The sequence below is a fragment of the Blastomyces gilchristii genome (assembly GCF_000003855.2).
Source record: "Blastomyces gilchristii SLH14081 genomic scaffold supercont1.6, whole genome shotgun sequence".
NCBI lineage: Eukaryota > Fungi > Ascomycota > Eurotiomycetes > Onygenales > Ajellomycetaceae > Blastomyces > Blastomyces gilchristii.
In genome coordinates this window covers 1,412,989-1,427,334 of record NW_003101677.1, presented here as the reverse complement: position 1 = coordinate 1,427,334, position 14,346 = coordinate 1,412,989, and the positions used below count along the sequence as shown (strand labels likewise).

General features: G+C 33.5%; 1 protein-coding gene across 1 annotated transcript; it reads right to left on the bottom strand.

Moving 5' to 3' along the window:
- Positions 1 to 3,750: 3,750 nt before the first annotated feature.
- BDBG_03895 (uncharacterized protein) lies at positions 3,751 to 4,223 on the bottom strand (the record flags this gene model as incomplete). The annotated part of the gene is made up of 2 exons (XM_002625790.1): positions 3,751 to 4,048; positions 4,099 to 4,223. 2 exons carry the CDS (start codon positions 4,221 to 4,223, stop codon positions 3,751 to 3,753), a joined length of 423 nt encoding a protein of 140 aa, XP_002625836.1.
- Positions 4,224 to 14,346: the final 10,123 nt, after the last annotated feature.

The window sequence follows — 14,346 nt, the reverse complement described above, 5'->3', positions numbered from 1 at the left end:
TCAATTGTTGAGTAGAACTGAGTAGAAGATATCAAATATTCACACATCTGAGAGAAAAGCATTCAACATCTTTAATTTCATAATGACAGACTGAAACTTATTGAAGAATGTGTGTAGATTGATGATCTGTGTGTCATCAAGAGACATAAATTCCAGAACTGTCTCATAATGTAACTGTGTTTTAAGAACAGAGTATTTCTGTTCAATCACATTTCATAGAGTATAAGTAATCTGATTTTCATCATACTTGAAGAAACATGGTCTGACATCTGCACTCAAGAAGTTCAAGATGAATGTGTAGAGTCACTGGTTTCTGACATCTCAGAATGATGCTTATTCATCATCTCTTTGTAGAGAGTTCTGAGTCTGTTATTTCTCTATCATATATTAACACTGTGCATCAATCAGTTTTAATTTCATGAAGATGCTTCATGTGATGTAATTGAATATGTCAGTTAGACTGTTTAGTCTCACAGTATTCTTAACATCTTTCTTGAATTGAGAGATTGTCTTGTCAACACAGCTATTCAGTTTATAAAGGTTGAATTTCAATCTTTCACTGAGATTAGAATTTCATGTGACTGTACAGACTGTAAATGTGATGACAGAATAATTGTTAACATTCTATGATTAATCCGTAGAGAATCTCTGTTGACAGAGTTTTTTCAGTTGTAGTTCAAGTTCTAGAACTCTTTGCTTCTTCTTATTCATCTCAAGTATTATCTTAAGATGCTTTATCTGTTGGTCTGATATTATCTCATCTGAACAGTAGATACCTGAGTGTTCATTATTCTCATTAAGAGAACCAGTTTCATTAAGCTGTTAAGTAGATTGAGAGGCCGGCCTGACTGTGTCAGAAGCTGTATTCAAACCAGCTTCAAATTGAGAGAGTGTTTTGACAATGAAGCTTTTATTAATGAAGCTTTCAAAGACTTTAGAAGAATATTCACTGACAGAGTATAAGTGTGAAGAATCATCATCATCAACTGCAACTGATTCAGTGAAAAGAATATAAGATTACAAATGTATGTGTGAGTGAGATTGTATTGAATCCATCATCTTAATATTCATTTATTGAATTCTTGTCAATATTGTTCTCTTTTCTTACTTTTTTACAAATGTAGTATGTTTTCTGCAAGTCTCTTTTTTTTTTTTTTTTAAGCAAGCAGTAGTATTATTGATCATCAAGATCTCAAACACATTAATACTGATAGAATAAGATGATTTTAACTCCTGATGAGTGTATTAAATGAAGCAGTAGTTAAATAATGATTATATTGACAAGAAATCCTGAATTGGCAGCGATTTTGCACAAAACAGGTCTCATAACCTGTGGAAGGTGTAAAGCTTGTGTGATTGTAAGGTTGCTAGCTTGTGAAAAGTTATATGATGGAAGGATTAGTAAGCCAGATCACGTGACCTGATAGTTTTAATAAAGACGACCGAAGATGTTGTTCTTTGAGAGGGTGAGGAAATTTTTGACTGACCTAGTTGAGTTGTTCTAACTCACCCAGTCTCTATAGTTAGTGACTCATAACTTGCAGTGAAGGGTGTCATCTACTTCTGCAAAGCTGCTCTTCAGGCCCTGTCAGTTGAAATGCTGTTCTCAACTGCTTCAAAATTTATGAGTTCAGTTCTAATGAGCTGATGACCTCATTTTTGAAACAAGGATCAACAGGAATGTATGAAATGAACCAAAGATGAAGTGTGAGGATGTTGAGTAAAAGATGGAATTTTCAACAGCAGAGAAAGCAGTTCAAGAACTGGTCTTCAGAAACTGTCTATCTCTCATTACTAAGAAACTTTTCATCTCAACTTGAACACATGAGGTTCACACATTATGTGAGAATATAAGTGCTGCTATTTCTATCTGATCATGTGTCTTTAATATATCAACAAACTGGTCAATTCTGTTGATTGTCACATGTCTGTGTCATGACTCTCTAATTCCTCCTGCAAGTGTCAGTGTTCAGAGCAAAATTCATCTCAAGTGAGCAGATTATCTCAATCAAAAAAGCAGAAGCACAATCACTCAATCAGTTCTTCACTGCAAGAATTCTGAGACAATCTGTTGAAGCTTTGGTTAATCAAAGGCACAGTGAGAGAGCTAAACTGAAGAAATGCTCAGCCTACTTCATACTCATCTTATTTACAGTGCTGAAAATCAAACAGGTTATTAACTTATCAGCTTCTAGCTACACTGAAGAATAATTACTAACTCATTCAGAATGCTGCTGACTTTCTCTGTGACTGTGTACTGAATTATTTGAAGAATATAAAGCAGTTTGTCAGACACAGTGATCCAGATCTCTCAGATTTAAGAGATGTAAGTACTTGTCAGATCACTTATATCATCTCAAACTGATCATTCTCTCTCTAGTTCTCAGAACCTATAAATCCTCTTGATCACACAATGAACTCAGATTGGTTCAGATCTTGATGTTGAAAGTGATCTGCAACACTTACTTCATTCTCAAAAACTCAAGGAACTCAAGACACTGAGATCATCAAAACTACCAGCACTACAGCTTATAAATGTAACTTTGAACAGAACTTGATTGACTATGATGTCTACTCTTCAGAGTATGATTATTCAGATGATCAGTTCCTCTCAATATCAGACAACTGAGAGATCATCAATGAAAGATTAGTCAGACTCTGAGCTTCACTTTCATCATCAAGGTTTTCAGAAAAAAAATTCAAAGAATTCAGAAAAGCAGATACTCATGCATTCAAGAAGTAATCAGTGACAGTCTCAGTGATTTCAATTATTGAGAATAAGATCAGTGATGCTAAATGTGTCAGAGAAGAATATGTATTTGAAAACCTGGCTCTCTTGACAGACAGTACTCTTGCTGCTGACAAGTCAGATTATTTCTACAAAACTCATCCTGAACAGCTTGACTGAAATATTTATAACAAGTTAAGTGATCTTATCATTTCTTCAACACAGAATAGTCTTCTGATGTCATCAAACTTCTTTCTGAAGATAAAGAGACCTGATGAATCTGCAGTAGTAGCTAGAAGACAGGTGTGCTATAATAGTGCATTGAGTGCTCAAGGTATTCAGAGTCTTCAGTTATATGAGAAAGACAAACCAGTTTATAATAACAACACTTATACAATTACATCTACATATCATGATAACACACTCAAGTTATACATCTCTCATTCTATTCAGTCAGCCTGTTCTGAAGATCATTCTGAATATATTATGACACAACTCAAAGAATGATCTATGACTGATGACTCAGTAACTTTTCATCAGAGAGCAGCTGCTTTTCAGCATGGCAGAGACTTGACAAAGAAATGAAGAGACAGATTCATTGAGGCTGTAAATTGAAGAATTTCAGACTTGAATAGTGAATCTCAATCTTTTGCATTCTCTGATGAAGAGCCAGTTTCTATTTTAATAGTGAGACCAGTCTTGGTCGAGTCTGATACATCAGTCAATGAAACTGAGGCTGAGTATGAGGATGCCCTACAATGGAGCTTCACAGATCATGTTGGAGAGATGAATGAGGAAGAGGAAGATATCATTGAAGTGAGTAAAGTTGGCTTTAAAAGACAGAGGGTTGGCGACAAGGCAGATGAGCAAGGATAATGAAAAAGTAATTTCTAATCTTCAATAAACTTTCATTATAGGAAACGATCTCGAAGCATCTTACATGTAGTTGGGAATGAAGATACCTTAACAGCTTAATGACAAAGGTTTGACACATTTTTCAAGTTCATAGAGGATCATACAAATTACTCAACTTGAATCTCTTCCTGCTTCGGCACCTGCCCATAGGCCACTTCAACAACACATTTTAAACCGCCAGGCCAAACATCAACCCCATTCTTTTTCTTAGTTCCATCCTGTTTTTCGGGCGTGTGTGTTGCTTCGTGAATAAAGTTTTTCAATCTGTCTGTGACATATCCATGACTAGCGATATGCGTGTTGTTGGCGAGTTGCTCAGCATCTTTGAAGCAGATCGTAAGATGGAGACCCTTTGGATCTTTCTGGTATGTACCAAGTATAGAGGTCGTATCGTGAATATCCGACCTAGTACCTATTAGTATATTCTCGTGGGCAAAGGTTTAGATGAGCCATACCGGATGAGAACAGCTTTTGGGTGAAGATGAAGGTCATTTGCAGTCTGATATGCCAAAGCCATCAATTGAGGGAGCCGTCGAGTAGGGATTGTGCCCACGATGTAGAACTTGACTAGGTTGGCCATTCTCTCTTGAGGCATAGATAAAATTTCTAGAAGACGCTTCCTCTATTCACATCCGTAGGAGAGACATCTATTGGAGGCGAAATATTCTTGGAACAGATCTATGAAGAAGTAAGAGGAGGGGTAACATGGACATGCTCAATCCGGGTCGGCGCTAGCACACTGTTAGGGGTAGGCTGAGCAATAGCATTCAGCAAGGCACATGCTGATGCCTGCCTCCAAAATCTGCCGTTCATTCCAAGCAATGCTAGAGGCATCCTCCTCCCCTATATTGCGAGTAAAATTCCATTTGGAAAAATTCTGTTTCGCAGTCATTGATGGGAGAGAGATTTTGAACCATTGTGAAAGGCTTGACGTTTGCCTCCAGACACACTAGCAAGCACACCAAGAGGAAAATGATAAATGAATTGTTAGCTGAGGGAATTCGCGAGCGCGTAATTCTTTTCTCAAATCACAATTTTTTTAATCCCCAAGGCGAACCGATTATGGAACAAGGGGAAGCCCCGAATAGTGGTAGATTGAAGAATGGTCAACCTCCGCCTCCATCTTACAATGCAGGTTTCGATATAAGAGATGAATAAACATAGAGCTAAATAGTTAAACACAGAATAATAGTCATCACCTAAGCTACTTTACATGTAATGGGTATATTGACCCTGAAATGAGACAAAGGAACGTGCTTCGCCCTCATGCTGTAATCACTAATCCATTCTGGGTTAGTGCGCTTACATTCTCTGCAAATACAGATTCCAGACCAATGTAGGATGAGAATATACCTTGCTGTGTTTGTCTTGTTTGTCTCGGTAGTATTTTCTCATACTAAAATATCCACGTGAAGAACATAATACCTTACCGGAAGAACGTAGGGTTAATTTACGGTGATTACACCGTGGATCCACCATTCCACCCATGTCACGTGTCGCCGATTGTAACACATGTTCCACCATTATATTCAGTGACATGTCACTGAATATTAAATGTCAAGATGACATTAAGATAGTGCAGAACTTTCTAACATCATTATAACACTACTCAGTAACTGTGTGTGGCCCGGTGGCGTAGTGGTTAACTACGCTACCATGGAGCCCCAATTAGCGGCCTTCCCCCCGGGGAATGAATGCTAAGAGGGGGCAGGTTCGAACCCTGTGAGAGCCATCTTAACCACAGCTTCCACTGTTAAGTCATAAAACAGTATCAGAGGCCTCTGAGTGCACTATAGCAAATCATCATCAAGCTTAAAATATTCATTTCAGAGATTTTCAGACACTAATTCTCACTGATCTTAGAGTTAACAGCTTCTCAGATATTTTAAGTTAGATTAGTACTAGAGTAATTAAGATCTAAAGTATCTGTAAAATAGTGAATTATTATCAAGCTTAATTAATCAGATCTTATCTTTCTCACTCTAAATACTTACTTCTGAGAAATGAGATTTAAAAACTATTTAATTAGAATACTCTGAGTCTAGTAAGAATCTAGATGAGATAAAATCTAGATACTCTTAATAGATAATTAATATAAGTAAGATTATAACAGTCAATTAATAGACTGAAATACTGAGATTAATAGCTGAAAGATTAAAGACTTAACTAGAATTAAGTAACTCTGATATTATTCTTAGTGAGAATCTCACTTATAAATAAGCTAGTTACAGAAGCTAGCTGAGCAGCAGCTCTTTAGAGAGAATAATAATCTTTAAAGCAGATCTGAGAGAACAGAGACAGCAGTCAGTTATATAGAATATTAAAATATATATATAGCTTAAGATATAAACTGCAGAGATCTTATTCTGTAACTCTTATTACTGTACTTATTTCTTTCTATTCTTTTCTATCTATCTATTTAATATATCTATCTTTAAGACTATGTTCTCTTTTCCTTTATCATGATATTTTCAAATAATTTCAAAGTATTAATAGATGTTGAAATACTGTAATTTGTAAACAGTTTTTATATTCTGAGCTGAAATTTTCTGATTTTACATATCTGAAATTGATAAGTGTATAATAGTTGACTCTATAGATATAGGAAAAACTCTGAGAACTAAAAGTTCTCAGGTAGATATCATAGTCTCTGACTGCATACATCTATAATTAAAGAATAATAATAATAATAACAGTAACTGTGTAATTGACAGATGTCATTATCAGAATACTACTAAGATACTACAAGACACTGTATACTATTCTGTCAGTGAAATCAATACTATTAAGCTAGTTAGTTATCTATTACTCAGTACAATGACTGCTATTTATTAACTATCTATTCTATCTAAAGAAATGAGATATCTTAATTACAATGTAAATATCTTATTATCTGAGACTTATACATTAAATAATCATCATTTTTATCACGATTCTGTATCAGAATATTATATAATACTGTCTTTCAAATCATCAGTAGTCTGATAATAGTGTAATTATCAGAATTCTCTTGCAAAATCAGCAGATTTAGTAGATGATTATACATGATATAATATAGAGAAATAAGTGTAAAGAAAATTTACTTAACTTCTTTCATTTTATGAATAAATATAATTGTAATCTGATCAAGCTCTGTCTTTTGATATTGAATAATATTCTCTTTCATAAGAGAGATTCAGTGAATGCAATCTCTGATTTATAAGTTAGTAATAAGTTAATAACTGATTAATTAATAGACATACTGAACTGAGAATATTAACTTATTATAGAAAAGAATTGAACAGTGATCTAGTTTCAAAACTGAGAGCTTATTTCAATTAATATTGTAGAATTCTCACAGCTTATTAAGAAAGAGATGAAGAAGTTTGAGCTTTTATGATTCGGAAGAACATACAGTGGTTCGGAAGAACGTACGACTGTCAGATAATAACGCGGCCGCTTTCAAACTTGCTTACAAGTGTAAAGGGGCTATAGCGGCCGCTAATTAATTTAGTGTATGATATATAAGAAGCCAGTGTACGCCTGTAATCATACACTGACTCAAGTAATCTTTGAATCACATCTGATAGCATGTCTAAAAACTGATGAGAAGTGCAGGCTTCTTCAGAGCATGATAATTCTATCTACAAAGTGATTCATAGTTATCATGTCAGTGTGGTTCTAGAATGTCTCAAAAGATAGTATATAAAGAGCAGTGAGCAGAAGAGCATCTGATTGATACTGCTTTACTTATTAAGAGAAAACTTCATACTCAGACAAATATCACATATGAGACATGAATAAATGAGATGTGAGAAAGAAGATGAAAGCAGTGAATCAGATTCAAAGAAGTTCACTCTCTACTCAAAAGAAGGATAAAAAAGGAAGAGATAATTATTATCAGAGTCATATAATAATAACAGAAATCATACAGTAATATAATGATAGACATTATATAATCAATGAGAAATCACTGAAATGAATATCTCTTCTAGTTAATACAAATAACACTCTTCTCTACTATCTGAACTGAAAGATATGCAGAATCTCTCAGAGGATTTACTTAAAGTAGTAAGAAAAGCAGCTAAAATCACTGAATCAGAATTAAAGCTCTGTATATATATAAGGATTCTAAATGAGATTGAGGCCTTGCATACACAGTGACAGGCTAAGATGAAAGTTAAATAACAATTGACATTCACTGTAGATTAAGTATTCACTATGAAGAGCTTCACTGATGTAATCATCATTATCAATAAGAATAGAGAAAACCAGATCTTAGGCCTGCAGTAGAAGATTGAACAGTTATACAGATAGATAACTACACTGAATCTGAAGATCTCATCACAATTGTTTATAATCTCTTCAGAAGTATATATATTATCAGAGACTGCTATGCAGAATGAGAATCTGAGTATAAGATATATCAAGCTGAGAGATCTGTCAGAGTTATTAAGCTTTAATAGCAACTGAAAAAATGATGCTGTAATCAGCTGACTAAGTCAGATGCAATCATATTATCAGATTGAATATGAACTCATAGACAGATAGTTAATGAAATTTCAACAAGTCTTAAGATCTGCTGTGTTTCTACATGAAAAAGTGAAGTTATTATAAATGACTGATAAAAAGATGAATCTTATAGACTCAGAGTGATATCTATTCTTATAAACATGAAATAAGTTTTTCAAATGAATCTTACACAACTTTGACAAAGTGTAAGAATAAGTGCTCACAGGCGATTATTCGGGTGTTTGCAGCTTGGCGTGATATGTACTGTTAACTACTAGAAGTATTCATGATAGAAAGATAAAATGTAGAGATCAAATGTATAATAGTATTCAAGCTGAGTTATGAATAGTATTCATGAACTCCAGTCTATATAGTTGTGTGTAGTCAAGAGTCACTAGCTCTATTGATTATACAAGAGATAGAAATAGAGATAAAGAATCTGTAAGAAGTGAAATTTCTTATATATCTCTCCCTCTCTAAGACTTTATCTGTGAAGCCTTTCACTAAGTGACTTCATAGAATCAGCTCAGCACTGCAGTGATACTCACTAAAAATTCTTCATATCTATAAAAAAACCTCAGTGAGGAAAAATCTCTTGTTATTATAAAGAGAAAAGAGTCTGTCACTCAGTTTCTTATTCTACAAGATTCTTTATAATCTACAGATTCTTCTCTGACTATCACACAGATTCATCTTATATCTTTTATATAGAAGGATTTCAGTTGACTCTTAATCATTTTTATAAGATTCTTATGTAATCATTACACAGATTCATCTCACAGATGAATCACTTTCTGTGAGATTATCTCTATTAAAGAGAAACATTCATGAGTTAATCTTTTACTTATTCTCATAAATCATTATTCTTTGATACTGTAGAATTGTGAGGAATTTTTCATTCTTTTATTAACTCTGTAGAATTGTAGAATTAAGATATCTGCAGTCTGCAATCACTCTTTGTAATTATATAGAAAGATTCAGATCTGTGATTTACAATCACTTTTATTTACTAGAGTGATCTGACTATTTCACAGAATCACTCACAGTGTAAGTAAACCTCTCTAGAGTAGTATAAATATCTCAGATCTATCTGTGAAATCTCATCTTCTTTTCTCTTTTTCTGTAACAGCTCTCATTCTCACAAACTGTGAGTATTCTCATTCATTCATAAAGTGTTTTCACTCAGATGACAGAGAGAGAGTGTTTCTGACAATGTTCATATATTGATTCAAGAACTTCTCAAGAATAAAAATTTTTCAATTTCAATATCTTTATAACAATATCTGACTGTTGCTGAGCTTCTTATGAGTGTCTCTACAACTTCTCTGATCACTTTTTACTGACTGATGAAGCAGAGATGTTACTGCTCATAATTATATCTTTATTTCTCTCAGCCCTGTCACTGCATCTGATCTTCAGATCAGTGACCAATCCCCTGCCTTTCTCAGACCAGTTCCTGGCTTCAAGCAGTGCAGTCTTCTTCTTTGCTGTAAGTCTTCTCATAAGTAATTTCTTACAGATTCTAGCTAACAGTTCTTATGAAGCTCTCAGTGTTGTCAGTGTCTTCTACAGCTCTGTAAACCTACAATCACTCTCTCTCTGCTCATATAATCACTGACCAGATATATATGAATATGTCTAAATTCTCTATCAATGATTCTCACACTGCAGCGCATTTCCACAATCTCATTATCAATGAGAGATGAGTTTCTGAGTATCTGCAAAATCTGGGTAATCAAGACAATACAAATGTCATGAATTCATGACAGAAGTTGATCTGAACAGATGAGCTCTCTCTCTGTGTCTTAATTATTTCCAGGCTGAATACTTCAGCACAACTGAGAGAGTAGACACAGCTTTGTAAGAGATATCTGATCACATGCACAGATGACCAGTCTTCAAGACTCTGCTACAACTGTGTGTACTCTGATGTTCAGCTTCTCTGAAGTCTGTACATTTCTGACAGTCTTCATGTCAAATGCAATAATTATCTGTATCACAGATATGATACTCTCTACTTCTTTGAAGAAGAAAATTAATAGTTGTGAGAGAATTAAGTGTTATAAATAATGAGAGTGTAAGTTTGAGTTTTCTTTATTTTTTCTTTATTAATCTTTAAATTGTGTTTGTGACTCTGTTTGTTTTCTTGTTTTTTAGCTTTAATAAGAATATGATTTCTTCTTCTCTTATGTATGCTGTAGACTGTTCATCTCAGTAGAAACTCATTATCTTGTAGACTAGAGTTTACAAATGACAGTGTTAATATCTTTATTATAATTGAATTCTTAGTGAAGACTGCATCATTCTGACTTGTCAGAATTTATAATATAAAAGTCATATCTCAGCTTCTGCAGATGTCTTATCTGTCTGAATGATTCTCAAGTGAACTCATTCATCTTGTCAGAATACTCTTGTCACTGAACCTTGAATCAGAGCTTATGATCTTGCTTCTCTGAGTCAATAATTTCTTTGATCTGATATTCTCTTTCACTCTCTAGTGCTTTATGAATAGAATGATGAGTCATAGAGTTTTCTTCTAAGAATTCCTTATATTTATGAAGTAAAGAAATATGAAAAACATTGTATATCTGCAACTCAGGTGATAGTTTCAATCTATAGAACTGTGAGCTAACTTTCTTCATAATCTTACAAGACTCTGTCTGTAAGAGGTTCAACTTCTTACTAGATCTCTATATAATAATGTTTTCTAGACTCAGTCAGACTCTATTATCTTTCTTGAAACTCTTTATAATATGCTTGAAGTCATAGTATTTCTTCTGATACTCTTGAGCCTTTCTCAAGAATTTACAGGCTTTCTTTCAGATCTCCTGAATTCTCTCAGCCTGTTCACAGGTATTACTACACTCTATAGTGTACTCTCGCGGGTTCATCAAGATCATCTGCAGATGAGTCTCAGTGAGCATCTCAAAGAGAGTTTTATCTATGCTGACATGCTTTGAGTTGTTGTATATAAACTCTGTAAGTGATAATTAATACACTCAGTCATTCTGATTGTAATTGACAAAGCACTGTAGATACTATTTTAATATACTCATCAGATATTCTATCTGATCATCTGTCTGTTGATAAAAAGCTGTACTTAGATCTTATGAAATCTTCAGTATAGTTATCAGATCAGATCAGAACTCTTCTACAAAGATTAATCTTCTATCTGAGATAATATTCACAGACAATTCATGCAACTGAATCACATTATAGATGAAGATGTGAGTCAAATTCTTTGACTTCAAGTTCTTGTGAGTAAGTATAAAGTGTGCTATCTTGATGAAGTGATTCACTATCATCAGCACACTGTCAAAGCAGGTATTATATATGTTCTTACTTTCAGAGAGACTTACAAGAGTATTCATTTCTAGCTGTTCTCAAGGTTCTCACAGAATGAGTAGAGAAGTAAGTTCTTTATATAATCTGAACTGTACTATCTGTGAATTCTGATAAACAGTATAAGAATTCACTATCTTCTTCACAAGTTCTTGTATCTTCAGTCAGAAGTATTTTCTTATAAACAACTCATGAGTTCTAGTGTCTGTAAAATGACTCACTAGAGAAGAGTCATGATACCTTTTAATAAGTTCTATACATAGAAACTTATTTACAGGTATATAAATTCAGCTCTCTCTTTGCAAGAGATTATTTAAGTCTCTTCAATTCTTTATTTCTGCAGAATTGATCTCTGCTGTGAGCAGTTTCTGAATATACTGAGCATATTCATTCTTCAGTTGCAGTTCAGACAATCTGAATAGAAGATCTTATAAAGACTTATACTCTGTTTCTTCTTGCATCAGGTCTTCTACAGTGCTTCTCAAAGCCTGCAAACTCTTCAGATTATAGATACTCTCTTCAAGAATTCTCACAGAGATTCTCAGAGTGTTGACTCTCAGTGTTATAAGAAGTAGTTGTACAGACTTCTCTTCTCTCTTCTCTCTCTTCTCTTACAGAGGATTGAGAGACTCTTCAGTCAATCTCTTCATAATACTCAGTTTAAGCATTCTGTAAAGCTTTTCTGTCTTCTCTAGTCTCTCTGTATCTATCATCCTGACCTTCTTAATATAGTCTGATCTGTGAGAGAATTCATCTGCTGAGTTCTTAGTTCTCTTAATATATTCTATCTTGAATCAGAACTCACTCAGTCTCTGAGCTCAGTGAATCTGTCACTGTGAGAGTTTCTTGATTGAAGTAAACTGTTTTAAGCTGTATTATTATTATTATTATTCTTCAATTATAGATGTATGCAGTCAGAGACTATGACATCTACCTGAGAACTTTAGTTCTCAGGGTTTTTTCTATGTCTGTAAAGTTAACTATTATACATTCATCAATTTCAGATATGTAAAATTAGAAAATTCCAGCCCAGAATACAAAAACTGTTTACAAATTGCAGTGTTTTAACATCTTTTAATACTTTGAAACCATTTGACAATATCATGACAAAAGAAAAGAGAAAAAGAACACAGTCTCAAAGATAGACACATTAAATAAATAGATAGAAAGAAATTGAAAGAAAAAGATAAAGAAAAAGATAGAGTAAAGAGAGACTATAACAAAACAAATTATTAAAAGAGAGTGTATAGCTGTTTTAACAGACTATATCTGATTAATTTCCTCCTCTTCATACTCAGATAATTCTGAATTTAGCCATTTTCTTGTAGCTGCTTGAGTTTCTGATAGAAAGTCTATTAAGTATTTAATTCCTGTCTCAGTTGAGAATAAGAATCTCATATTTAATTGATTTAGATCATACTTCTCTTTCAATCTGGCTCTGAGACTATTGTATAATGCACAGTGCATTACAATATGCTCAGAATTCTCATTTGTATTGCAGAACAAGCATTCTATTGAGTCAAATCTATCATCAAATCTTTGTATATAAGATTTGAAATAGCCATGTCCTAGTTTCAGCTGTATTATAGATGAGAATATTTTCTTTTTACATTTAATTGAACAAGATTTCCACTTGAGTTTTGTTTCAAATCTTGAATAATGTATACTCTTCTTTTATTTCTGCCAGCTTTCATTCCACTTGTCTAAACAAGATTCTTTTATTTTTCTCTTTATAAAAGACCAGGACATAATTTTTTGAATAGATCTGCTTAATTCTGCACTCTTTTTTGCAGCTGAATCAGCCAATTCATTACCATGAATATTCATGTGAGCAGGAACCCAGTGCAGATGAATTATCAGCTTTGATGTTCTTCTCTTTTGAATTTTCAAAACAGAGTTTAAGATCAGTTCAAGATTCATTTGACCATTATAAATCTAACTATTTCTAAGTCTTTTTAAAGCAGCTTGACTATCAGAGAATATCCATGTCTCTTTCAAACAATTTCCTCTTTTATGAGATTTTATTTCAATGAGTTTGAAAGCTTTCACTATTGCAAATAGTTCAGCATCAAAGACTTCACATTCAGAGCCTAGATTTCAGAAATCTGAGATAAAATTAATATTATCTTCAGTATAAGCAATGCCTGCGCCTAATCTATTCAAGTTCTCATTTTTTGAGCCATCTGAATAAACCAGAATAGAGTCTTTTATATTGATTGTAGAAATTCTCTTCAAATGCTGTTCATATTCTTTCTCTTTTGATAGTTCACTTATTTGTAAGTCTATAAGAGATTCAAGCTTTTCTCTTCAGAGAGATAACTTCTCATGATCAACTTTTTCAACATTTAAAGAAGAAAATTGATTTTTAATCAGAGAGCATAGTCTGTACAGTTGAGAAGACATTTTCTTTGAAGAATTATTTTCATTTCAATCAAGAAATCTATTCCAATCCAGTTCATTTCCAGAGTTAATTGATGGAAATGAAGAAGAGACTCTTTCTCTGATTATATGATTTGAGCTCATCTTTACAACTCTCAGAGCATAGTTCATACAGGCCTTTTCAAATCTAATAGCAGGAGGAGGAATTGAAGCTTCAACTTCCATTGCTTTAATAGGAGATGATTTGAATGCTCTCAGAATTCTTCTCAAGGCTCTGTTTTGCAGACTTTGAAAGAGTTCAGTGAAATTCCCTTGATTATTCCATCAAACTTGAACTCCATAATCAGCTACTGATGTAATACAGGCTATATATAACTGTCTCATAGCCTGGAAGAATAGACCTCTCTCTGTATTTGATAGTCTGATTATGTTGTTTAATAGTCTTTCTGCCTTGACAGTTCTTTGTTGAATGTGATATTTAAAATTCAACT